Source organism: Notechis scutatus, chromosome 2 (genome assembly GCF_049901735.1).
Source record: "Notechis scutatus isolate UNSWTSFEM ecotype Mainland chromosome 2, rNotScu1.2, whole genome shotgun sequence".
Taxonomy (NCBI): domain Eukaryota; kingdom Metazoa; phylum Chordata; class Lepidosauria; order Squamata; family Elapidae; genus Notechis; species Notechis scutatus.
Window position 1 is genome coordinate 189,610,729 of NC_142010.1, and position 27,761 is coordinate 189,638,489.

Here is a 27,761-nt window from a genome sequence, read left to right on the forward strand (position 1 = left end):
GCTGTATTTGAGTATTGGTCTAGCAAATGTTTTGTATGCTCTAGTTAGTAGTGTGATATTACCAGAGAAAAAGCTACGTAGGATTAGGTTAACAACTCTTAATGCCTTTTTGGCTATGTAGTTACAGTGGGCTCTAGCACTTAGATCATTAGAGGTGACTATTCCAAGGTCCTTTACAGAGCTTGGATCATCAACAAGGTCTTGACTATTCAGCTTGTATTTTACTTTCTGGGTTTTTTTTGCCAATATGTAAGACAGAGCATTTATTTGTTGAGATTTGAAGTTGCCATTTGTTTGACCATTCTGATACATAGTCAAGATCTTTCTGAAGGGTAGCAGTATTGTCTGTGGTATTGAACAGCTTTACATCATCAGCAAAGAGACGGCAGTTACTCTTAATATGATCACAGAGGTCATTTATGCAGAGTATGAAGAGAGTTCGTCCTAGAACACTGCCTTGGGGGACACCACTATTGACAGGTACAGAATTTGATAGGACACTCCCATTTTTGACCATTTGTTGTCTGTTTGACAGGAATACTTCTATCCAGTTATGCAATTGTCCAGAGATACCATAAGATTTTAGTTTTAGGAGTAGTTTGTCATGTACCACTGAATCAAAGGCTTTACATAAGTCTATGTAGATTGCGTCTATTGTTTTGCCCTGATCGAGTTGTGTCCATATGTTTTTGCAATGTAAGAGTAGCAGATTACAGGATAGTTTTTTTCTGAAACCAAATTGTTTATTAGAGAGTAGGTTGTTTGTCTCTAAGTGGAGGATAATGGATTGGTTAAAAATTGATTCCATGACTTTACAGGTGATGCAGCATAGGGAGATTGGTCTGTAATTTTCAACTAGGCTGGGGTCTCCCTTTTTGAAGATGGGGATGACCGTGGCTTGTGACCATAGGTTAGGCAAGGAGCTGGTCCTGAAAGATTTTTCAAAGATTATGCTTAGAGGTTTGGCTATGGCAGTGGATAGCTTTTTAAAGAAGCAGGCACATATTCCGTCCGGTCCAATAGATAGAGATGGTCTTAGATTGCATAGTGCTTTTTCAACATTGTCTTCTGTAAAATTGATATGTATTAGATCATTGTAGTTGTCTGTGGTTCGGCTAGGAAATACTGGGCATGATCCATTGCTGTTTACAAATACTGAGCCAAAGAATGTGTTAAAGATGTTGGCTTTAATGGTGTCATCGTTGCAGTCCTTACCATTAGGTCCTATCAGGAGTGGGATGGACCTTGAGTCTTTTAGTTTGTTGTTTACAAAATTGTAAAAAGCACAGGTGGAATTGGTGCGTAGAAGGTTTTCCTCTTGTTTAATGTGATAATTGGTGCATTCAGTCTTTATCTGGTGGCATAAATTTTTGTATCGGCTTTTGAAGTTGGCAACGTGACCAGATTTGTTTTTCTGCCAGAGTGATCTCTTTTTGGATTGAAGTTTCCTTATGGGTAATCTGGTTTTTTTTGTTTTGGGAGTTGTTATTGGTACATATAGTTTGATGACTCTTTTGACTTCAAGTAAAAATATGTTGTAATGGTCTTCAACAGTATTGCATCCAGTGAATAGAGATTGCCAAACAAGGGATGAGAGATCGTTGTCTATAAGATCATAGTTGCTTTTGAAGTTATAATTGGGGATTTTGTCATTGTGATGATTTTTGTGTGGGCGTATGTTGAGATAAAAGTCAATCATATTGTGGTCACTGTTGGAAAAGGTTATTTTGTTTGTATTCCGTAAATTAAATTCAAACTATTGCAGAAGATGAGATTGAGGCAGTTGTTAAGTCTAGTATTGTTGGTTACTAGTTGTTCCAGTCCCAGAATTGTAACAGCATTGTAGAAGGTTGCATGTATGGGTTCAGTTGTACATTCGTTTAGGGTCCAGTTAATATGAGCTAGATTGAAGTCACCAAGAAAGATAACAGTGTGTGGGCAGGATGTTGCCCATGTTAGTCGTGAATTTAGCTTGTTTACATGTTCAATGTCATAATCAGGGGCTCTGTAATATAGTTAAAATCGAAATGTGATATTTAAGGGTAGTTCACAGATGATGGTCTCAGGAAGAGCAAGCTCCTGGGTAACTTGGATGTTTTTTAGATGTAAGGACTTTTTATAGAAGATAGCATCACCACCTCCTCTACAAATTTCACGATCTGATCGGTAAATATGATGGTCTCTTACTGTGGTAATGGAGTCAGGGAGAGATGCATTGAGCCATGTTTCACAGACAAATATGATGTCGAATTTAGCCATATTTAGTAAGAGGAGAAATTCAGGTATTTTATTCACAAGGCTTCTTGCATTGAGTAGCTTGCATTTAAGGCCAGTTGTAGTTGGAATTGAGGTAGATAGGGGCGTGCGTGCCTAGTCTTGGGTGATGGTGGATTGGTTGAAGTAGGATTGTGGTTGAAGTTTAAAGCTGAGTTGTGGGTTGTGTGACTTACTTTTGATACAGTCAGCATGGTAGTCAATGTACAGGTCCTTCTCTCCATTGTCTAGACGATTTTTGAGTTCTGTGCGTAGTATATGGGAGTGGGCACGTTGCTGTAAGGTTAGGTCAGGACAAGATCGGAGGTTTTTATGGTTGTTGTTGTTTTTGGCGAGTGAATTTATAGTATAAATGAATTTACGTTTGCTTAATTCATTTTTGCAAATGACCCTGCAGAAGCGTGGGGCCACAGAGCCGTCTCTGTTTTTGAGCTCTCGGCCAATGCGAGAAATGTCAAGTATTTCATCAGGGGAGATGGTTGATGCTTGATAATCACTGATGATGTTTCGGAAAGTTGTGATGTCATCATTTGGTCCTCTAGACCAAATAAGATGGTGTTTGGACGTTTCCGTTCGCGCTCAACGGCTTCTCTGATGAGGATTGGGATATCATTATTTGTCTGATTTTTGTTTTTTGTGGATTGGGTTGTGGTTGTTGGGTAGAGATGTGGTTTGTAGCTATTGGATGTTCAGGTTTTTGCATTGTGTCTTTTTTTTCAAGGTTGGATAATCTTTCTTTTAAAGCATCCAGGAATGCTACTATGGTGTCAAGGGATGATATTCGCATTTCTATGGTATCAACTCTTTCAAACAGATCTAGTTTGGGTCTGCATGATTTGCAGAGATATGGAAACTCATTGGATGATTCTAGGTATTGAATCATTTGCTTGGGTAATCCCAAGCAGTCATCATGAGCGTATTTGTTACATAGAGAACATTTGATGGAATTTTCATTATCCTTTAGAGTTTTATAGCATTTAAGGCATATGCAGGAGTCTTGTGGCTCATTGGTGGGGATTACTTTTTCTTTCGGTTGTGGTTTTGGCATTGGATTTTTTTCTTGGCATGATAGGTTTGTTAAGGTGATACGTTGATTAAATTACTTAATGAAACAATTTTGGGTAATCAATATAGCCAATATCACACCAATCAATCAATTGCAATAATCTCTCTAGTCAAATAATTTTGCTAAGCAACTATCAGCCTAATCAATTAATTACACTAATTGCTAATCAATTAATTACACTAATCATTAATCACACTGTTCAATTAAATTCAGTAAATCACTAATTTTACTAATCAATTAAATTGCATGAATCTTGATCTTTTAAACTAATCAATAATCACACCATTTGCACTAAACACTCTAATCATACTAATCAATTAAAACAATAAATCAATTAAACCATTAATAAATTATTTTATAGAAATTGATTATCTAATCATTGATATAGGTAATGAGGTAGAAAAGCTGTAAGTTTTGAGGTAATGAATTAATCAGTGTTTGATTAAAGTAATGAGGTAGTATTGAGAATCTGTAAGGAAAGGGTTAATTGTTTTACTAGCAGCTGTTATTTACTGGGTGGGAGGAATTTATTGCTCCGATGGCTGCTGCTATTACGCTGTAAACAATAGGCTGTAACAGGATGTTCAAAAAGCACGCTGGATTATTGAAAGAGAGCAAAACTCGCTGAATTAAAACACTTTAACTACAATCAATATGTCTCTGAATAAGATTGTTTTCCAATAGTTTCCCAAAGTTCTTCAACTTCAGTAGTAAAAATACAGTCCAGAAATTTGGGTTAACCAATCCAATCTGCCTTTACTTTTAAAGTTACTTCTAGCTGCAATATCTTTTTTTCTTTACTAAATCTGACAGTCACTTCCAATCGTTAATTGCAAAGGATTGTTAATCCTTTGAGTCCCACTTTCCAAGGAAAATTCCACTGCAGAAATTGGAGTGATTCTTACCAAGGCTAAGCACACTGTTACAAGATCTTTCCTCTCTTTTTCACTTCTGTCTCAGCTGCCTTCCCGGCTTCAATTTAGCCACGCTGGTGGTTCTCTTTTTAGTTCAGATGGAGGGGTTTTCTTTGGGTCAGTCGAGGAGACTCTCCTCTCCTCGCGACCATTATTTCCATCAGGACAAAACAAAACAAATTGAAGCCCAACATTACTGTCCTCAACTTACAACCATTCATTTAGTGACCATTCAAAATTACAAAGGCCCTGGAAAAAGTGACTTATGTCCGTTTTTCACACTTAGGACTGTTGCATCATCCCCATGGTCAAATCATCAAAATTAGGATGCTTGGCAACTGTCATGTGTTTAGGATGGTTGCAAGGTCCCGTGATCACATGATCACATTTTGCGACCTTCTGATAAGCAAAGGAAATGAGGAAGCCAGTTTCACTTAATAACCAGGTTACTAATTTAACAACTGCAGTGATTCACTTAACAACTGTGGCAAGAAAGGTCTGAAAATGGGGGAAACATTATTTAAGAGTCTTGTTCAGCAACAGAAATTTTGGACTCAATTGTGATTGCAAGTTGAGGACTACCTGTATAACTAAAATATACAAAAATATACCAAGCAATCACCTTAGGTGTATGTATAGGCGTATAAAATGGAATTTGTCTTTTTCATAACTCTTTCACATTAGATTGGCATTTTATGAAATAAATTGAATACCTAACTGCCACTGTTACAAGATTTGATTCAATTATATAGCATTAGTACAATTCTGCTCATTTACTTTTTAAAAAATGCAGGCAGGAAAAATGCAGAAAAGCACCACCCAAATGATTACAGTGTTGTACAAACTCTCCAATAACAAAAGGTTAAATTATTTGGAGGTTTTCACCTCAAGAAGAAAATAGCATGCTTGGCGGAATTAACATTTGAAATCTTTTAGACATTTAACAGTCGAATTTGTACAGAATAGAGTTATCCAACTAGCTACTTGCAGATTATTTATAAAATGCAGTATGCCTCTGAATACTAGTTGCTAGGCAACATAAGGAGAGAGTGCTAATACATTCATATTGTGTCCATGGAAGTATTTAGGATGGTTTCGTTAGAATCAAATGCTGAGGTAGATAAGCTTTTGGTCTAATCTGGAGCAGTCTTATTTACTTGTGGCAAACAAAACTATTTAAAATTAACTGATTATATAGATGGTTCCAGCCAATGAGAACACTAAGGGCAAATACCTATTTAGATTGATTCTTCCTGAATATGATTCCTTTTTCATAAGTTTTTAAGAAATCCTCAATAGTTCCATGAAAGTACCAGACTTTCAACTTTAACAAAATGATCATAAAAACCTTCAGCTCTTCAGTCCATTCTAGTTTTAATCGCTACTCAGCTATGAAATGATAACCAATATATAGGTAGTCCTTGACTTACAATGGTTTGTTTAGTGACCAAAATTACAACGGCACTGAAAAAGTGTCCTATGACCATTTTTCTACTTATGCCCGTTGCAGCATCCCCCATGGTCATGTGACCAAAATTTAGACACTTGGCAACTGACTTATATTTACGACGGTTGCAGTGTCCTGGGGTCATGTGATCTCCTTTTGCAACCTTCTGACAAGCAAAGTCAATGGGGAAGCCAGATTCACTTAACAACTGTGTTATTAAATTAGCAACTGTCATGGTTCATTTAATAACTATGGCAAAAACATTCATAAAAAGAGCACAAAGGTCACTTTACAACTGTCTCGCTTAGCAACAGAAATTTTGGGCTCAATTGTGGTCGTAAGACGAAGATACCTATAAACATTAGTTCTGACCCTGAGTAGTTTCTATGATTGGTCTGACCCACATCTCAAATCTCCAATATAGTTAATGCATTTTACTTAGAGGTAAAGATAAAGTCTGCTTTAGAGTACTGGCAACAACAAAAAAACGTTTTGCCACTGCTATCTGTTGGAATATTTTTCAATTCAAAGTGATCTGCTATCCAAATACTAATGAGGACCAATCTAATGAAGACCAATCCTGCTTAGCTTTTTTGAAGAACACCAAGGTTGTCCGTTGTCTATAAAAATAACAATCCTTCAAAAGTTGAATGGAAAATAGCAAAGGAAATCTGGCGGTACTGCTTTCCAATAGTGTCATTAGAACACTGCCTCGACTCTGCAGTTCAGTTTCCTTCACTTATGTTCATAAACAATCTTCAAGGAGGTACTCACTTGACTGCCTTATTTAAAATTACGGATTTTTAAAAAAGCAGGCCAGTATGAGACGCATACCTCATATTCAGTCGAATTCACCATTAACGAAGGGACTAGAGAGAATAATTCATTGAGGGTTTTCAAAATAAGTGGCCGGGTATCACAGCTCAGTTTTGGTGAGAGGGCATTCCATGTAGAGCGAATGCAAACAACCTGGAACAGAGAAACAAAGGCTTCTTTTAGCATCACACAGTCTGTCTCTGTGTGTGTGTTTAAAATATGTTTAAAAATATATGATATATGGATTAGAAGTAGCACTTACAAATTACATCTTGTAGGCTCTCATTGTAAACCAGAAGTGCCATGTTTCAGATAGAAACTCAATTATTATTAAGCAACTAAAATTTAACCAAAATTAAGTCCATGTTATACGGTTGATATTTATGGATATAGTAAAGGTATTAATGAAATCCAGATCTTGTTAGCTTCAACTGACTGACTATATCCAATGCCTTGGGACTGAAAAGCATAAATGACATGCATATATACCATCATACAATTCCCTTTTGATTTAGGCAATATTATGCAAAACATAGAATGGGAGTAAAAATAGTAAGCAAAAGAAATTAAAGGCATGACATAAGAAAAACAAACTCAGCTAGAACTAGTTTACATCAACAGCACTCACTACATACTTTTTTGTTCTTGTAAGCCATTCTTCCTTCCAGCATGCCCATAGACTGCAGCAAACATTGCCTTTGCTTTATTAAAATTCTCATCTGTCTTTTTCAGGATCTCATCAACTCCCACAAATTGCCTGGTTTTCCCATCCTCTCAATCCATTCACCCTTCTTCATATTTGTTTTGCAATTTAATCACCAATAATTCTATAGACCAACCCATCATATTTATTTTCCATGCTACTCAGTCACTTTCATATATCCATATTCATTCAGGCCTCATTCTTGACTGTACTTGTTTTCCACATTAAATATATCTCTCCTATTGAATTGAACGTTCTTTTTGTTTCTCCTGATATACAGTATAACTCTCACTCCCATATAACAAGATGAGTAAAGTGGTCAGAGCATATTGTTTATGCATAGTTTTGCTTCTTTTGATAATCATTTATATTTTCCATTAACTCCACATTGTGGCACACACTAAAATAATTATGTTCTCTATTCCTGGCATAAAATTTCCTTATGTCCATTTTCCATTCATGCCTTTAATCTATCTTAAAATCCTTTTTTAATCAGGGCTCATTTTTTTCACTTTCTAAAAGTTCTTATACTTTTAGTTTCTTTCAAATCTGACTATTTTTATTAATCTCTAGTTAGTTCTTTCTCTTTCATCTTCCTTCTTTCCTCCCTCCTTCCTTCTTTTTCTCTTTTTTCTAATTAATCGTGTTCTATTTTGATTTATTCCTCTTACATTCTAATATGCCATGGTCATCATAGATGAGCCCACAGATACTGCTCATATCTGTGATCTACTTGACGTCAAATTTAGAACAATGTAGACAAGGTTAACATCTTTAGCCACACCTATGCCACATGCAGTATTCCCTGCTAATGGTAAATCATGCAATACAAATCTGTTCGGGCACATTTTGGCTAGCATGCCATATGCACAATCGAAATCCATTTTTCTCAGGCACGTTCACATCATTCTATGCATGGGTATCTAATACAGTGATTACCCTGAAAGACAATATAGTATTGCCTAAATCCCAATAATTAGAAGGAATAAATAATGTAGACAGATACATTCAGGGAGCCTATTCTAAAGAAGAATTCTCAAATAATTATCACAAATTTGTTGTATTTATTCATAACTAGAAAGTAGCCCTTGCCGGATCATTGTTAGAGTGATACAAAATCCTTTGTGTCAATAGATAAGAAAAGATCCATCAACAAAATAGTAAAATCTGGTTCATATATAAAATCAATTTTGGTGAAACAGGTAGGTTTTTTTTATAGTTGGAAATAGCAATTTACCATTAAAAGGATACCAATTTGAAAAAGTTCTAGTCAGAACTACAATTCATTAACATTCCCTTAAAATACATTAATATTAACAGTAAAAAAGATGAATCATATCTGAAACTGTTTGCATCACACATTATCAAAAATGAAAAATGTTTGGCAAAAATCTCTGAACAAAGTGAGCACCATCTGTCACTGGAGGTAAGATTCTAAAGAAGCAGTTTTAGTAGAACTCAAAGATTTGAATAAATATAGCCCTAATAAAAAAAAAAAAAACCTATAAATAATAGAGTTATGCTAATATGTTGTCCCCATTTGTGCATAAATCAATGGAGCTGCACATTTACTCATCGCAAAATTTATGACTTTTAGGCAATCTAATTGTATTCATTACTAATTATCTGACCATTATTGACCCAGGACAAGCTACTACAATAAAAGTTGCTTCTGCTTCAACATTTTACCATCTCAGAAGCCCCTGTGGAATTTGCAGCCTTTAAATCCATACATTTTCAAGACTTCATATTTTGATATAAAAGATTTTTTTAAAAGAAATATGCTACTATTTTATAATGACAGCAGTTTTTGAATCTAACAAGACTGCAACTTGTGTCCATGCATGAGCCTACTTGCTTCAAAATTATAGCTTAGTAAGTCAATGCTGAAGCAGTTTGTTTTCTAGATGTGCCCCCAGAGTGCTATATGAATGAAATTCAAGAAAAGCAATAATTTAGAGAGGTGTAATGCACATTTAGACTAGGCAATGTATTACTAGATGTCAAGGTGGTATTAATATCATTTATTAAGTCAAATGATTTTTAAACACAGAAATCTAAGCTCTAGTCAGTAAACACAACAACATATATCCATCCACTGCCCAACAGAATTTTATTACATGGTCATGACTGAAGAAGCCATCAAGCAAATCATTAATGTGCAATCTTGGGAACAATAGAGTTTTTGAAGAATGCTGTGTATGAATAAATGTCACTATCTTATTAACATGGGGCAAGTTTTAAAAGTACTGTATTTCATGATCTATAATAGCAATAGCAATAGCACTTAGACTTATATACCACTTTACAGTGCTTTACAGTGCTCTTTGAGTGGTTTACAGAGTTAGCATCTTGCCCCCAACAATCTGGGTCCTCATTTTAACCACCTTTGAAGGATGGAAGGCTGAGTCAACCTTGAGCCTGGTGAGATTTGAACTGCCAAATTGCAGGCAGCCGGCAGTCAGCAGAAGTAGCATGCAGTATTGCACTCCAACCACTGCGCCACCTCAGCTCTAGGTGTCTCCTTTTTATTTTTTAGTATGAAATTCATATGTTCTTTGCTATATTGAAGTTCTTCTTTAGATATTATATCAAAAAAATCACACATTTTAAAATTTTAATTAGAGATTTGAGTTTCAGGATTCCCAACTGTATTGTCAACACCCTTACCTACCAGGAAGTCTAGAAGTTGTAGTTCTTAGAAATCTGAAGAACTCCAGAGTAGATAATAACTGCAATTCAACATAGATGGCAATGTCACATATAGAGGAAACAAGGATGTTAATAGCTGCTCCCAAAAGGTAATAAATATATTGTAAAATGTTCATTTCAGTTTTATGGTTTTACCAAGGGAGGTAATATTATAGACTAAGCAGTTTTACTTCATTTCTTTCCTTAATGTGTACATTTTGATCCAGCTAAACAGTGTTTTGTGTTTTTTATTTTTTTAAAGCAAACTTTATTGAATATGTGTTTTTTAAAAAATCAGCAATATAGCAGTAGTTCCACTTCAATACTGATGTTTTCCCATTGCCTCCCCATAAGAATGAGATTGTTAATGTATAATTTGTTATTTTGTTAGAATTAAAATGGTGAGGCTTACACTTTTCTTATTATAAATGCATCATAGCAGCATCAGCTGAGAGCCGGTTCTCTTTAGTTGCTAGATGCTGCCCTAAAAAGCAGGATATTATGAATTTTAGGCCTCTCATAGGCATGAAAGCTAGTTGGGTGACTTTGGGCTTGTGTCTCTCTCTCAATCCAACCTATCCCACAGGCTTGTTGTTGAGAAAAGAAGAGGCAAGAAGATTAAGTATGTTCACTGCTTTGAGTTATATATGTAAAAAAAGACAGGATAAAAATCTAATAATAATAAAACTGTAAATATTGACCACTTTTTTTCCAAAAATTTATTCCATATTCCAAGTTTCTGAAATTTTCAAGAGACACAAGTTTCCTAAGTTGTCTAACATATCCCTCATCCTTTTGGCCAGTTGGAAATATACTAAGTAAGATCATAACTGGAAGAAATAGATCAAGCAACCACTAATGTACTTTTTTGATAGTTAATCTGGTTTCTCCTTTAGTTTTCCTTCAAGGCTGGAAGTCCCCCCCGAATCTCTGCAGGGAGTAAACCATTGTAATGAAGACTTCAATGGATTTCCCTGGGGTCAATCCATGCACAGAAATGCATAAAAGTTCCCTTCAGGAATTTCAACTTTTCAGACATTATTATCATATCTGCAGGTTTCTGCCAGTTGCCTGCAATTATCATGAACCAATCAAATCTATGCTGTAATGGCAGCAGAAATGTTGACAAGAAAAATTGGCTAGAAAAAATAATATATATCCTTGCAAAAATTAAAACAGCAAGATGATACTAAGGGGAAGACGACAAAGTAGTGTCTAAGTTAGGGTTATACATCTGGTTTTTATTCAAAATCAAGGAAGTAGATGCCAAAAACAGTTTATAATCTATACAAAATTGTAAGAAACTTGCAATTGTCTCTGCCAAGTGGGAGAATCAAATATCTGTATCGGCAGATAAATGAGTTGACATTGTCTCTGGGATGCTCATATTGAAAAGATAATGAGTTAATGAAATCACTATAGCAATATTTTATGCTAGAAAAAAATCAAAACCCTGGGCATCAGAATTAAACAGCCACTTTGGCGGCTGTAGAAATACTTTAGAGGAACCATTTCAAAATCAGTAACGATAAAGCTTTTAAGGACTCCTATTGAGTTAAGTCCTTTTAACGAACAGATGGATCCATGAAGACAATTCCAGTGTAACTCATGTTGACAGCTACTGAAACTTAATCTGATTATATGTTGAGTGAAAATGACATTTCTCCACCTCCACTTTAGAAAACATTGATCTCAATAACTAGACAGAACAATTCATGTGGAGAATGTATATAGGCAAAAGAGAAAATGAAAACAAAATCCTGAAATTGGGAGAAATCATATTTATTTACAAACTAATTGAAAAAATTATTAATCAATACATTATACCACCAAAAAAATGGAAAGAACAGTGAATCTGTTGTGTCTGTTGTGTCTCTGTGTGTTTTAGTATAAAATGACACCAACATTTTTTATTTTGCAAAAAAAATTCATTAAGAAATTATTAAAGAGACATTCTTATAAATGACTATTATTTTAGAAGTATGTCATTTAAGATTGTAAATTCTTTTATAATTTTACATCAAGATCCAGAGACTGGCCAATGAGGTGATGGCAACACACCGACACCGATCAAGTCTACAAGAGCAGATCTTAGCACTAGTAACAAGTAAGTAAATATTTTACCTTTGTTAGCAGCATCAGACTTCAATTTCATATTGACTCACCTGGGAATAATTGTGTCATGGTCCCAAAGAATTCTTACTTAATATGAATTCCTATCTGGAGGATAGGAACATTAACTTTGCAAAATAGTTACACTTTTTGGTGCTTTTGGAAAGCACACAAAATAAAAATCACCAAAAAATCTCTGTAAAAGAGTATGTTTGTGAATGAGTGAGTGCATGTGTATAGTCTATAAACAGAAGCCAACCTTGGGTTATTCACAGTCAGTCTGAACACTTTTAGCTATCTAGTCATGTTACAATCCAACAAAGAGACACTGAAACGGTATGTTGATGCTTGGTGTTTGGTCTAGCCAAAAGAGTAGGTGAACCTCCAGAATAAGAGGCTACTTGATTTAGAAGGTTATGAATTAAGATTTGGATGGCATGGTTATTTATGGTATGACAAGGTTAAAGAAAATGTTGATTTTTAACACTCACTTTGCTAGACGTGCCATTCTAAGAGTTTGGAATAAATATAAAACAAGGTTTTCTTTGAGGATACCTCTTTGGGTGTCCCTCCCCCAGGAAACTTTTTTTAGAAAAGAAATGGTGGCAAAGCTGGACTTTTAATTGTGGTGATCCTATCCTCAGGTCTAAGGAAGAGCTAGAATCAGAAGGACATGTCTGCCATTGGTTTACATATTTACAACTGAAAGGAAGATTTAAATTAGACAAAAAGAGCTATGGGTTTGACTATCTTAAAAATGGATTGGAAATCCTCCTGTGTGGTAGTGATGAACATATTAGGGTCTATAAAACATAATTGAATTTGAATTTGGAAAGTGAATATGTAAAACATTGTATGATTCAGTGGGAAGGAACTTTGGATACAATGTGAAGCTTGAACAATGGGAGAATATGTGGACGAAAGTTTTAAAATTTACGTTAAATTACAAGTGTAAATACAGGAATGTATAAAGGTATTTCAAATGAATGTTGGAAATGTAAATGTAAAAAAGGGACTTTTTATCCTTTATGGTGGACATGTGATAAAGCAAAGAAATATTGGAGTAGGATTCATATTCTAATAAAGAAGATTCTCAAAGTAACATTGTAGCTAAGTATAAAGCTAACATTAGAAACTTTTCTCTTGGTTTTAATGGAAAAAGACTTGGATTTTTTTTTCCTTTTAGTTATATGTTATATATGTTGATGGCAGCAAGATTACTTTATGCACAAAAATGACAGCACACTTTAATCCCCACAATGACTAGTTGCAAAACCTGATGGAGTTAGCAGAGATGACTAAATTGACTACTTTGATAAAAGAAAAAAACACACAATTACTTTTACTTCTACTTGGAAACCATTGCTGGACTTTGTGCTTGAGGTGGAAAAAAATGAAATTTGATTTTGGATTTTACTGATTAGATGGATCTGTTGGTATAGAAATGGCTAGTTTATACTATTATGTAAAAGTAAAAAATTGAGGTTCAATGTTACTTCTTATTCTACTGTGCCAATGGGAGTCGGAAGTCAATGTCTTTTCTTTCTTTTTCCTTTTTTTCCTGCACTTTTCTCTTCTCTTTTCTCTCCCCTATTTTTTCTAATATTTGCATTTGTACTTTTGTATTTTATATTATAAAATAATAAAACAAAAATATTTTACAAAGTACTCACAGTCTCTTGGTTTCTAACTTTTATATCAAACTTGCTCTGGATTTAAGATTACAGATCCTTAAGTGTTACTTTTGACCACACTAAGTGTGTCAGCATTGTTTTCTGCCTGAGATCCTTTGAGATAAGTTTATATACAATGATGACTTTCTATGACCCTTTAATCTTTATCTTCCCCACCCTTCAGGGTAAATATACACAGTTCCTTCTGACTGTTCTCCCATTTGTCTTCCAAACACCTCTATATTAAGCTGCTCTCTGAATACTTTCCAATTAGCCAAAATATTGATTTACTATCAGAGGAAATGCCTAATATGATCCCCAGATCAGAATAATTATATAAAGGGAAGAAAGAGATACAACAAGAGTTAAAACACATGTTTGCTAACCATCATCATTAAAAAGATATACCACTGTTAAATGAAAGTGAAAAAGGAATAATTCTCTTAAACTTGAGGATAAGAAAGTGAATTTGATTGCTTGTTGAGGAGTGCTGGTTTTAAACTGGAATATTCAGTTAGACTGCAACATCTAATCTAATAATCTGTATCTTAAAAGGTTGACTTTTTTTCAAAATAATAAATGTATCCACAAAACATTACACTCAGTGATGGCTTTCAAAAGGACTGTATATTCACTAGGGCAGAGATACACGATCAGCAGGTTAGGGCCAAATTCAGCCAGTTATTCTAAACTGTCCTGTTGAACTGCATTATTTAATGTGATAGCATGGATATGTTACTGAACACATGCTGCATGTACATATTAAATTTATAACACTGATAAATATATTAACTTAATTCTTAACACAGTTCAATTTTCAAAGAATTTTAATTTTAAACAAATTTAAGTTTTCTCCAGCATACAGTCGCAAAGCTTTAAATTGGCCCCTAAAAAGTTGCTCATCTAGGGCACTCTCACTCCAGAACCATTTCCCAGTCTCTACAAACTGTAATGAAATCATCCTATTTAAACACTGGCATAAATGTTCCTCAACAAAGTTCCTCAGTTTTACATGTTTATAGTTCAAAACATGCACCATAGTTATCGTCTTATCACAGAGCAACTTTAAGCGTGACATCTGGCCCCCGGCCCCCAGGGTCCTTTAAGTTGAAACACTATAAAAAAAGATTAATGCTTTTTTTAAAAAATCAAAACCTAAATCAAGACAGATATTCACCAAGGTAACATAATAGCATTGATGATTATCATACTTTGAGTCACGGTATTATTTCCAGCTCAGTGGGGTTCATTCACCAATCGTGATTTGCAGCCAGTCAGCCAGGCTTCTCTGCTGGTGGTTGGGTTCCCCTTGTTCATAACAGACAAAGTCAAAATTTCCCTAGCTTTTAAAGCTACTGATCTTTTCCAAATGCCCTTGGAATTTTGTTGAGATACAGTAAATCAATGGAGAAAGAAAGAAAGAAAGAAAGAAAGAAAGAAAGAAAGAAAGAAAGAAAGAAAGAAAGAAAGAAAGAAAGAAAGAAAGAAAGAAAGAAAGAAAGAAAGAAAGAAAGAAAGAAAGAAAGAAAGAAAGATCAGGGTGGATTAAAGATAGGTTATGATTTTTGCAACTCCAGCATTACAGTTTTAAAAATCATCTTATATTTATCCAATAAGAATCTCAGATTAGCCGAGATACTAATAATCAGATTGTATATTCTCATTCAAGGCACAGGATATATTCTGAAAAGCATACTCATTTATCTAATTTCCATAGTAAAGAAAATGTTATAAAATTTAAATATTGCATATTGTAAAGATAAAATTTGTTGGGTATAAATGTTATATTATGTTATATTGGTAACTGTGCTATAACATAAAGTTGAGTTTAGAGCTGTGGAGTCCCTCCCAGATATTTATTTTATACAAAAAAATATTACAGGTAGCCCTTGACTTATAACTACATTGGTTGCAACTCATTGCGGTCATAAGGCACATGATGAATTCAATTTTATGACCATTTTTACAATGGTCATAAAGTGAGTCACCTGCAATCATAAATTTAATCATATGCTTGTTAGGCAAACCCCTTCTAATTGGATCTTATTTTTGCTGGAAACCAACATTAAATATCACAAATCATTGTCCTCTGACCATGGGATGCTGCAACCGGTTGAAAATGTGAGCTGGTTGCCAAGTGCCCAAAATGTGATCATGTGACCTGTCCAAAACAGGAAGTCATAAATTTGAGAATAGGTTGTAAGTAGTTCTTTTTTAAATAAGTGTTTGGAAGGTTGTTTAATGATTGGATTGTAAGTAGACAACCATCATGGTAAAAAAACAAGTTTCACAGAAAAAACAGGTGGTCTTATCCTGAATTGTAAAGGAAAGGTTAATCTGGGTTGGTAACATTTAATGGTAGAAAAAGAGCAACTGGTAACAGGTCAGGGTCTGAATATCTTGAAACTGATAATCTGGAGGAAGGATGATAATTAGTAGTCCTCCAGATCAGAGGTGGTATTCACAGGTTCTGACCAGTTCTAGAGAACTGGTAGCGGAAATTTTGAGGAGTTCGGAGAACCAGCAAATCTCACCTCTGACTGGAGATTTTAAAGTATTCTTCCCCTTCCACACCCACCAAGCCACGCCCACAGAACCAGTAGTAAAAAAAATTGAATCCCCACTGCTCTGGATGTTATTGAACTACAACTCTTATCCACTGGTGATTTAAGCAGTACATTTATTTATATATACACATTTATTTATACTCACTATCCTAAGGAGCTTGTAGAAAAATGGAATCTATAAAAGCAGGAAACTATGGTAAAACCAAATCAAATAAATCATTATAAAGCATGCTATCATAAACATAGTGACAATAACAGAGACACTAAAGCATCAAAAGACAAAAGCAGGTTGTACGACCCAAAAATGAGAGCAAAAAGTCAGGTCTTCTTCTATTACCAAGACATATCGAATTACATGCTATTTTATTTTTGAACAATACCATACAATTTTCCTAGCATTTTAAGAGTAGATCAAAGGACTTTGAGGTCTTCTTTTATGGCTGTTTATCCAGTATAATTGCTCATCCAGTGTAATTGCTCAAGCAATGTTATTTACTTGATAGTATTGGTCTAATCAGGACAACCTTTTCCCATGCCTTCTGAATATATTGAAGTATACCTCAGAAAATTCCCAACTACTCTAAGCAGTGATCTACTAACTAAGCAGATAACTGGAAGGGGGGGGGGGGGGGGGGGTTTTTTTTTTTTTTTTTTTTTTTATTTTTACGGGGGCCACTAAAATAACAAGTTATAGTCTAATATACTTACAAAGTGAAGGGCTAACAAAAATTAGTAGAAAACTACCATATTCTATAATTTTATCAGCACTCTTAAAAGCATGTTTTTTTGCCTAGGACTTTGTAACATGGGTGTCCCTTATTTGTTTTTTGGTAACCGGGGGGGGGGGGGGGGGGGGGGGGGGGGGGGGGGGGGGGGGGGGGGGGTTTTTTTTTTGGGGGGGGGGGGGGGGGTTTTTTTTTTTTTTTGGGGGGGGGGGGGGGGGGGGGGGGGGGGGGGGGGGGGGGGGGGGGGGGGGGGGGTTTTTTTTTTTTGGTAAATGTATACTAAATATCTTTTCCTATAAAGCAATAAGGTTAGCCTCTACTTTTGATCTATGCTTGAATTGTTTTCTACATCAAGGGAAATGTTTCTATAATTCCTCTATTCAATAGCACTAATACAGTAATTATTACCTCAAATAAAATACTGGTCTGGGAAAAGGTGAATATATTGTATGCTACAACATGAAAAATGTGTCATACAGCAACATTATATGCAAACATATATTCCTATTTCATAAAGTTAAACACAACATTCTGAGTTTGTAACAATGAAGCCAATCAGAAATGCGGTATCTTAGCACCACACTATTAAAATACCTTTGGAATATAATATAAAAATCCATGCACAATTTAAAGCATATAATCATATATATTCTGGCTAGCTTTAGGGAAATGTCTATCCATACTGAAACATTTCTATAATAAAAATTTATTTTAACACACTTGACTTCAAATTCAAATGTTTTATTTGCTCTTTCTGCAAAACAAGTTTTCTGGAATAAAGAAACAAAATTGAGAATTAGCTATTGTCAATGTTCTCATGTTACACAGAAATCAAATTTATCCTTTTTTTTCTAAATTATTATTATTTTGGTAAATGTAAACAAATGCAAAGGTAATAACAGCACTACAGTAACGATCTTAGTATGGTGCATTTCCGGGGGAGCAGCCAATTCTGTCTTGTGATAAACGGCTTGCAGTGAACTCTTTCTCTCGGTCATGAATCCCCAGGAAATGCCCAGTGTCTGGATAGTTATTGCTCAATTGTACATCGCTGTTATTTGAGAACACAACACCCTCAAGGAGTCGCAGAAGATGAAAGTAGTTTTGTGCCTCAATATGGGGGCACCTATTAGTTCTGACACAACAGAGCGATAACTGATCAGAAAGCATCTTTGTAACTCCAGGCAGCGTTCAAAGGCTGAGGGTGCAAGCAGTCTTTGTAAGTTTGTTTTAAACTTTGTGCTTATTGTTCCGTCTTTTATTGTTGTTTTAGCATGAATAGATCATTTCCATCTCTAAGAACTAACAAGGATTTAATGTCACAGATTCCAGGACTATTGACAGTGTCTTTTTTTATGCTTCGGTGCAAAGAACACACTGATTTGATATACACTTTCAACCAGAAAATGCTTTAATTATCCTTGCCAAAGCTGAGAATGGACATGAATAGAAGAGTACATTGTTAGTGAAACCATTTGCATAAAGGAAAATAAAATTTAATATACCTTTCTGTTAGCAACAAAGATCATAAAAAATACAGTGGGCTTGTATGAGTGTAATAAGTACTTTCCGAATTTATTCTAACTTGCATGAAGATCTGAAAGGTATTTTATAGTATATTAACCTTCTTCTATGTGACCATTCTGTATCACTTTGCAGAAAGTTGGAAAAATGAGGACTTAATTCTTGTCAGACCTTAGACAAAACTGTGAATACTTCAATTGAGAGTCAAATTATTATTATTCCTAAAAATGGCATTCGTATATTTGTATAAATATCAAGGAGGAGGAGGAGGAAGAAAGGGAGGGAGGGAAAGAGGAAAGGAAGAAGAGACAACTCAGACTGAAGTCAAACAGGTCTCAAGAAATAATGTACTGTAGTAAAAAAAAAAATCCCTTGAGCAACTGGAAATAGTTAAGGTGTTTTAATTAACTATACCTTGTATACTGCCTTTTGTTTTTACCCCCAATGGATGGAGGAGAAATTATATTCTGCTCAGAGTAAGTTCTGATGGAAATAGCCTATAAGCCCTGTAACACAGAGAAAGTTCTCTTATACAATATTTTCCTGAGCCTGTTGTGAAGGAAATCTATCAGTTTGTCAAAATGAACCAATATCAATGCAGTGAGGGTTTTTCTCTTCTTGAGGTTTGTAATAATTGTATATAATCCTCAACTTATGGGAGTCTGCCCATCACAGTCTTAAACTGTAATGGCTATAAAACAAGCTGGACATGTGACAAGACCAAAGTTTACATTCTTTTTTTTGCGGCACTTGTTAAGTAAATGATTCACTATGGGCATTTTTGCCCAAAACCTCCAGATTTTGGAAAAACCATCTCTCAGCTGCCTCTGGTTTCTTGGTTTCCCACCTGGAAAAAGCAGCCAGGACTCACAGTTTGGAGTAATCTTTGCTTTATTCCAGCAACCAAAACAATGCAACAGCGAGTAAGGACTTTTCCAAATAAAGCCAGCGCTGAGAGCCACTGCCTCTCAGTGCTTTAAATACCCTAGTTCCGCCCCATCCACTCATCTAATCTGCCTAACTTCTGGTCCTTTGTTATACTAACATCTACCAATCTGCAGCTCCCTTCACCAGTGTGCTTACTATCCTTCCTTATTATCCCGGGATTGTGCCCAGATTATCCACCACCATGGCCATTCTCCTCCAAACGTCAGCCATCGCTCGTCTCTCCTTCAGTCCCAGATTCAGTAGCTGCCACCCATTCCCAGCCTGCTGCAATCTCTGTCGCCTCCTGATGACATCATCCTAGTCTCTCCATAGTCAGTGCGACTATCAGCTGCAATCTCCCTGTTGCCTCCTGATGACATCATCCTAGTCTGTCCATAGGGGTGGCTGGGGCAGCATCAAGGTAAATAGCAGTTCCTCCTGCCGCCCGACATCGTTGTTGGGCTCCGGCGCATGTTGCGGTGTGTCCGGAGCCTGACACCATCATATAACACCATCATGCGACCTTATAACACTGCAAACTACTGTGAATACAGCCAATGTTGTTGAGTGACTTATTTTACTGCACCAAAGGAGATGGAAGTCAAATGCCTTTTCCCCCCCTTGCTTTCCCTAACTATCCACTTCCCTTTTCCCTCCCCTAACTTCCCTACTATTTACTTTTGTGTTTTCTTTGTATGCCATAGTATAAACGAATTTAAAAAATTAATTAAAAAATGTTGATGAGTGCCCAACATTTGGTTTTGGCTGGAGTTGATTGTTGGAACTTCTGTTTGGGAACGTAACTAGCCTCAAGGTAAATTCGTCGAAACTTTGGACTGTCTCTGAGCAACCTGTTTTAAGTCAAGGACTACAGGTATGACTGTTCTACAGCGGTGCACTGGATAGAATCTCAGCATGGCTTACTTATTGTGCTCACTTACATTAGACAGTGCTGAGAACTCATCTAAAAGTCAGCTCTTACCTATGAAGCAAAGCCTGCTTGGCTGTATTTGGACCTTGGATTTCCTCTCCCCTTGTCACTTGCTTTTCCCTTGAATCTGTCACTTGACTTACAGTTTACCAACTCAGATTTGTACCTTGCTGGTTGGACCATAAGGACTTTCTTTCGTCAGAGAAAATCTGACTTTCTCCCTTTGACTTTTCCTATTGGAAGTCAGGTGGGAAGATTACAAATGATGATCACATGATTCCTGGCAACGCAACTGTCATAAATACATTCCAATTGCCAAGTGCCTGAATTTTGATCACATGACAAAGAGGATGCTGCAAGTATGAAAACTTGTCATAAACCACTTTTTTATTGCTGTTGTATCTTTGAAGGATCACTAAATAAGTGGTTGTAAGTTGAGGACTACCTGTACTAGATTATGGAAGAACTACTGCATGTATAGCTAAGAACAGATTGATAACTACTAATTTATTACTTGAAAGACAGCCATGTTACACCTAAAAGGATACCACTAATAACAAGTATAGGAAGTTGGTTTATTACTTATCGCCCAAAAAATGTAAGAGGCATTTTGAAGGGTCATTTAAGGTTATGGTCTATTGGTACCAAGAGCCTGTTCTTAAAATCATTTAAAATGCCACTTGAAAAGCTTTAATTCCTATACTTCACTTTCTTACTCAAATTCAAAATTATTTGATATCCGATATTTTAAAAAGTGAAATAATCACATTAGTAAAAGTTGTCTGTATCAGCTTTTGTTGTGATAATATATTCTCTTCCTCAAAATATCCAGAATTATTGGTGTTCCTGAATAATATGAAGATAAAGTTGTCCCTGTGCCTTTTTTTAAATGGCACCTCTGAATTTTACTATTTACCTGTGCCTATCAGGAAGCATATGGAATAAACCTCATAAGAGTAGGTTGTTAGTCTCCAAGGAAAAGATTTTTCAACCCAAAGAAACTGCTTAATGTACAAAAATATATTGCTTCAGGTTTTAATAGCAAAGTTATTTTAAGAACTGTCAAGAAGCATTTTTTTCCTGTTGTCAAATTCACTAGGTAATGTAATTTGTCATCATCATAGTTTCCATTATATTCTGTTCTGTCAGCCTCGCTTCATGTTTACCTTTCTGTATGTCTTCTCTCTGGTCAAAGCCTGATAAATGTAGGATCAAGAAATAAACCACAAAAAAAATTGCTTCCATGGAAGAAAAGACTATAAACACATACCACACAAATTTAGCTTTTTCATTTCTGAATCTTGGCCTCCCTGATAATAGTTCCCACATGAAATCTATTATAGACCAGGACATGCAGGCTCACAGAAAATATGCTGGCTTCTGTTGAATTATTCCAGTAAAAAATGGATTTGCCAAGACTTAACAAATGTGGTCTGGCAAGGACTACTTTATGTTTTCCAGGTTTGACATGGAAAGCAAAGAATACTGTAAGTATCGTTTATGGAGTATATCATTTAAATACCCAAAAAGAATTAGCTACTGTATCTTACTGATAGCAAGCCAAATACTCAGGAGTCATATGAGTGATTCATGAACAGTGTTTTGCATTTCATATAAGATATTATATTTTAGTACAGGACACTCATTGCAGTTTAAAAAAGCAGTTAAAAGTTGCAGGTTATTCTGTGAGATTCAGATTCAAGATTGATTTCCAGTGTTGATGGTCACTGTGTTCTCCTTTAAAGACATTCTTAACATGGTACAATCAAAGAACCACAGAACTAAAAAAACCACAACCCAATTCCAACAGAAGCTTTCTAGTTGCAACACAGTCACTCATGGGAGGCTCACCACCTTTCTGAGTAATTGGCCTTTATGATTGCTTCTCTCCATTCAGTTGAAATCTTCTTTCTCATATTTCAAACTATTATTCTTTCATCAGCCACCTTGAGATAATAGAGAACAGTCTTCATCTTTTCTGTGACATCCTTTCAAGAATTAGAAGTGTACTCAAGACTCATGCCCAACGGGTTTAATTTCTTTTCATTGGATTTCGTTTCTAGTTCCTTAATCATTTTTACTACCCTTCTCTAAACTTTAATGTAACTCACAGAGCAGAGGTGTAACATGAACTGATATAGGTGGGCATAAAACTGCCTGCACCACTGAATTTTGTATCAGCTGAAGTTTTCAGATGCTCTTCGTGGACAGCAACGTGTATGGCAATGTTTCCCATCCTGTATCTGTGCATTTGATTTCTAAGTATATCTGTTAATCCTAATTTTGTTATTTTTAGCTATTTATCCATTCTATTATCATACCATCTGACTAACATTTAACTTACTTGCTAACAAAATCATCATGAGGTATTTTGTAAAAAAAAAAAAAAAAGCTTCACTGATATTAAGGAATATTAAATCCATAGTATTATCACAATCTACTAAAGAAGTTGCCCTCCCAAAATAATAATATGATATTATTGTCTGGCAAGATCAAGTCTTGATAAAACCGTGCTAAGTATTTACTTCATAGTATTCAAGATTGATAGCTCTGGAATCTTCCCAGTTATCTGTGCCAGACTTCCTGGTCTGTAATTCCCTAGATCTTTTTACTCCCTTTTGAAGAAATGGGCATTTTGCTTCCTTCAATTTCTAGTACGTCATCTATTCTCTAACATTTCTCAAGGATAAGAGACTGAGGCTCAGACAAACTGAAGCCCACACATACTTCAAAGCATCTTTTTGCCTCTTAATCCAAAGCACAATCCTCCTATATCTGTCTCTTTCTTTTCAGATATTCACTAAGAGATTTATTCAGTCAATCATTCAATTTGTATCATGAAACGTCTCAACACATGACTCTGGGTGGCTTTTGGGCTTTCACATTAGTCTCTATTGTCTTTCATATTCTTTCCCAATGAAATTGTTTGCAATTGTATTTTTAGTATTTCTTTTTAAAATTCTGAGTTCCATTTCTAATTAGCTTCTCCGATCACCGAATCCTGCTCTGAGTTTAATAAAATAGGTTTTCTTGAAGTCCAAAGTACTGTACTTATTCAATACATCAGCTATAATAGATGCTTTCCCGTAAAATGAGTGTGATTTTTGCATGACTTCAGGGATACACCCATGCATCTTTCTTGGCAATAGTACGTAAGTAATTTGCCATTCTCTTCTCACAGGATACTTTTCAACTTCCTAAAATATCTTACAGCTCCATCATTTTCTAATTATCCCCTATACAAGTACTAACCAGGTTTCTGAGTCCAGATAAGTCAGTTTTAGTTTCCCTTAATAAAAAAGAACAACTTCTCTTTTTGGTCTCTTTTCTCCAATGTTCCTGTTATTTCCACTTAAAGGTAAAAAAGGAATCCCTGTGGATTTTACTCTATTAGTCATTGCCAACTCAAGGGAGCAGTGCTCATCTCCATTTTAAGGCCATTGTGCTAGTGATGTCCGAAGACGTTTCCACAGTCATGTGGTCAGCACGAAGCACTGTTACCTTTCCACCTAAGTGGTACCTATTTATCTACTCACATTTGCATGTCTTTGGATTGCTAGGTTGGCAGGAGCTGGGACAATGACAGGATTTCACCCAGTGGTGGGATTCAAAAATTTTTACTACTGGTTCTATGGGCGTGGCTTGGTGGGCGTGGCAGGGGAAGGATACTGTAAAGTCTCCAGTCAGAGGTGGTATTTGCTGGTTCTCTGAACTACTCAAAATTTCCGCTACCGGTTCTCCAGAACTGGTCAGAACCTGCTGAATACCACCTCTGATTTCACCCCATTGTGTGACAGGTCTCGAACTGGAGCTTCCGGTTTTCCAGACAACAAGCTCAACAAACCATTGAGCCACCACTCCATCGACTTCTAAGCTAAGTCTGGAAGAAGAATAAATCCCACTCCCATCACCTGAGGGCCATCACCATCAGCAACATTAAGACTAAAAGATGTTTTTCATAGTTCAGCATCAATTGCAAAAAATATCTTTTCGAGCACTTCTGTTTCTCCATTAAATTCCTTCCTTAAAATTGAAATCTCTCTCTCTCTCATATCAGAGGTATCTAATGTAAAATTGTATTTAGAGGCTGTTCTCCTGGTACCACTACTATAAAGACTAGTAGGTGGCTGCAAAAGAAAATGTTTTTCTGATTATGATACATAAGCTACAGAAAGCTATCCTGGGGCTGTTAAACTGTCTTTGCAGTTCTTCTAACATTTTTATTTTCCACACCATATTTCCATTCCATATTTTAAAACTTTCATAAAATTCATTTAAGTTCTTACATTTTAACTGTCAAAAATTGTGCTATTTCAGAGGATTAGTTAATTATATTATCTGCTACTGGAAACTTTAATGTTCCATTTTCTTCTTTTATAGCTTATAACTGTACCTTTATGTTTCACTGATGGTTCTAATTCTAAGCCATCTGCAAAAACTCACTGGATGTTATAAAAATACAAAAAAAAAATAATAAGAGTTATGCCTGCATATGAAGTAGGAGAGGCTGTGTGGTGCTTTGAACTTGCTTTTTCTGAATGGATTCAATAATTTAGGACGTGCAATGAAAATGTAAATGACTTCTACCATTGCAATGGACATGAACTATTCAGTGCCTGCTCCACAGTTTTTCTATTACTTTTATACATTCTCTATTTGTGAGTTCTAGCTATAGAATTCTAGCTATAGAACTATAATGATCAAGAACAGCAATAGCCCCTAGCATCATGTTATTTCATTATTCGGAATTCCCCTGTATTTGTTTCCAACTGTACCATCCACAGTATGAGATGCCATAGGGTCCCAGATGCCATAACAGCTTACATCCGAACATGTTCATTGCCATATAACCAACAGTATCACAATCCTAAGGAATATTTTCCTCATTTCACTTATATCCTCTTCCCTCCCAGACAAAGCTACCACTTGCTTCTGTTCTGCAAAACCAATTTAATATTACTAGCTAACAAAAGAATTGAGGAAACCTAAATACTGCTGTAACTGATATCTCAGGTACTACAATTCTACCCCTCTAATAGCATGGGAGAAAATAGGTCCTTGGACATCAACATAAAACCAGAATCAAAATAAATTCAAGGCACAATTGCAATGTATACATCAAGAACAACACTTTTCAGAGCTAGTCCATCAATGACTGAAATATAATTTGACTACAACTCTCTAGTTACTTTCAGTTACTAGAAGATTAGTGAATGAGGAAAATATTTACTAGGAATGAAATATGGGATTTTATTCTAACAACTACTAGAAGGAATGATGGATAAAACATGAAATATATAAAAGAGAAAAATAGCCCTCTGAACTCAGTAAATAGTACCTCAGCTTGACAAAGTGCATGAAGTCCTTGTAAAACTAAGGCAGCAGGTGTGGCTTGGTCGGGTTTTGTGCATTCATTCAGTACCTGAGAAATTGCAGCCAGCATATCTGCCCCATGTTGGTAAGGCCTAACAAGATACAAAAGTTTTCATGTAATTATAGAACTAATATAAAATGAACATAATTGCATGGCTATGCTAAAATCTGTAGCAGTTTGTTCTAGCGGTTTAAGGCGCCGGGCTAGAAAGCGGGAGTTCCACCTTGGCCATGAAAGCCAGTTGGGTGATCTTGGGACAGTCATTCTCTCTCAGCCCAACTCACTTCATAGAATTGCTGTATGGGGGAACTAGGAGGAGGAAGATGTATTGGATATGTTTGCCACCTTGAGTTATTTGTAAAAATAATAAAGGTGGGATAAAAACACACACATATCTACATGCACACTCTGTCTCTGGAAAGTAATCTGTGGCCATCCATATATTATTAATCTACCATTCCAAGCACTGGCCATTATGAATGGGGCAGCTGGAATCTGAAATTTAACTAGAGCTAGAAGGGCATAATTCACCATATCTAGCATAAGAGAAAACATAAAAATGCTTGAAGCCAGAAAAACTATAATCTTCCATGATATTTTAAAATTCTTAGTTTATTCATCTGTATTATATTCCTTTATTCTTTTTTCATATTTTCTTCTGTATTTATGTAGTTTCTTTAAAGAATCCAGTTTAAAATGAACATTAGTATAAAATGTGATGCTAACCACTTGTCTGTGGTTTAACATAAATGTAAGCTTGACTATTGAACCTTATTCAATAAACCATTATTGTGTTAAGTTCAGTAATAGTGACAGCTCAACTTGTAGAAAAGGCATGAAATAAATTGACTTCATTCTCAGACATGACAGATTCATTAAGGATTTAGTTAGATATTAACCAATTTTTCAGACAAATGCTAAAAATCTTGAAACAGCTTGAATCAATTGAAAACAATTTGGCCTAGGACAGTAGGAAATGAGATAAAGGAATACTGTGAAAAAGCAGATGAGTTTATGATACTGTATTCCTTTTAAGATACACAATGGTCAAACCAAATGTTCTTGCAACAGAAACAGACGATAAAGTTGAAACTGGAAAAGATGAACCTGAAGCTCAGTACATAAAGTTTGCGGAAGCAAGGACACAGAATCATAACACATACACTAAGGCTAGCCCGTTCAACGTTTTTATAGCACCTAGATTTTAGGCTATTATTTATTTTATTTATTTTATTTATTTATTTGATTTGCCAATTGTTTACAAGATAATAAGTATAAGTGTATACATAGTTGTGAATACATGAAATGGGTACATATAAGAAAAATAAAAGAAGAATAAGAGAAACAATAGGACAGGGACGGTAGGCACGTTGGTGCGCTTTATGCACGCCCTACAGACCTCTTAGGAAAGGGGTGAGGTCAATAGTAGACAGTCTAAGGTTAAAGTTTTTGGGGTTTGGGGAAGAAACTACAGAGTCGGGTAGAGTATTCCAGACATTGACCACTCTATTGCTGAAGTCGTTTCCTGCAATCAAGTTTGGTGCGGTTAACTTTGAGTTTGTATCTATTGTGTGCTCTTGTGTTGTTATGGTTGAAGCTGAAGTATTCATTGACAGGTAGGACATTGCAATGTATGATTTTATATACCATGCTTAAGTCAGACCGAATGATTCCCTTTCTTAGGCCATACTCCTTACTAACAATATTATCAGTATAAAAATACATTATTTGATTTTTTTTCCTTTTCCACAAAAATGCAAGTAGACACAGGAGCATTAAAGAACTAAAATCAGCATAATTTTAGAACTGATAAGCTTATATCAGTTTAAAGGAAAAAAAGGGGGTGGGGGAAGTGGGAGGAAGGAATGGAAATTATGGTATAAATAGTCCAGCTCCAAAAACTTTGACCATATTGTTCAAAACCCTTTTACCTTGAACCCTTGCCAAAAAACAAAGAGTTAACATTCTAATAGTAACAAACAATACATATTATCAAGCCAAGAAGAACGCAAGCTAA

At 35.5% G+C, this 27,761-nt stretch overlaps 1 protein-coding gene across 2 annotated transcripts in view; it reads right to left on the bottom strand.

Annotated features, from left to right (window-relative positions):
• FOCAD (focadhesin) overlaps positions 1-27,761 on the bottom strand; it is a 150,977-nt gene that overhangs the window by 73,883 nt on the left and 49,333 nt on the right. For both annotated transcript variants that reach the window (XM_087957633.1, XM_026680279.2), the window contains exons 15-16: positions 25,709-25,835; positions 6,536-6,670 (exon numbers count right to left, since the gene is read on the bottom strand). In XM_087957633.1, the coding sequence (XP_087813759.1) occupies positions 6,536-6,670; positions 25,709-25,835 (262 nt within the window). The remainder of the gene's footprint in view (positions 1-6,535; positions 6,671-25,708; positions 25,836-27,761) is intronic.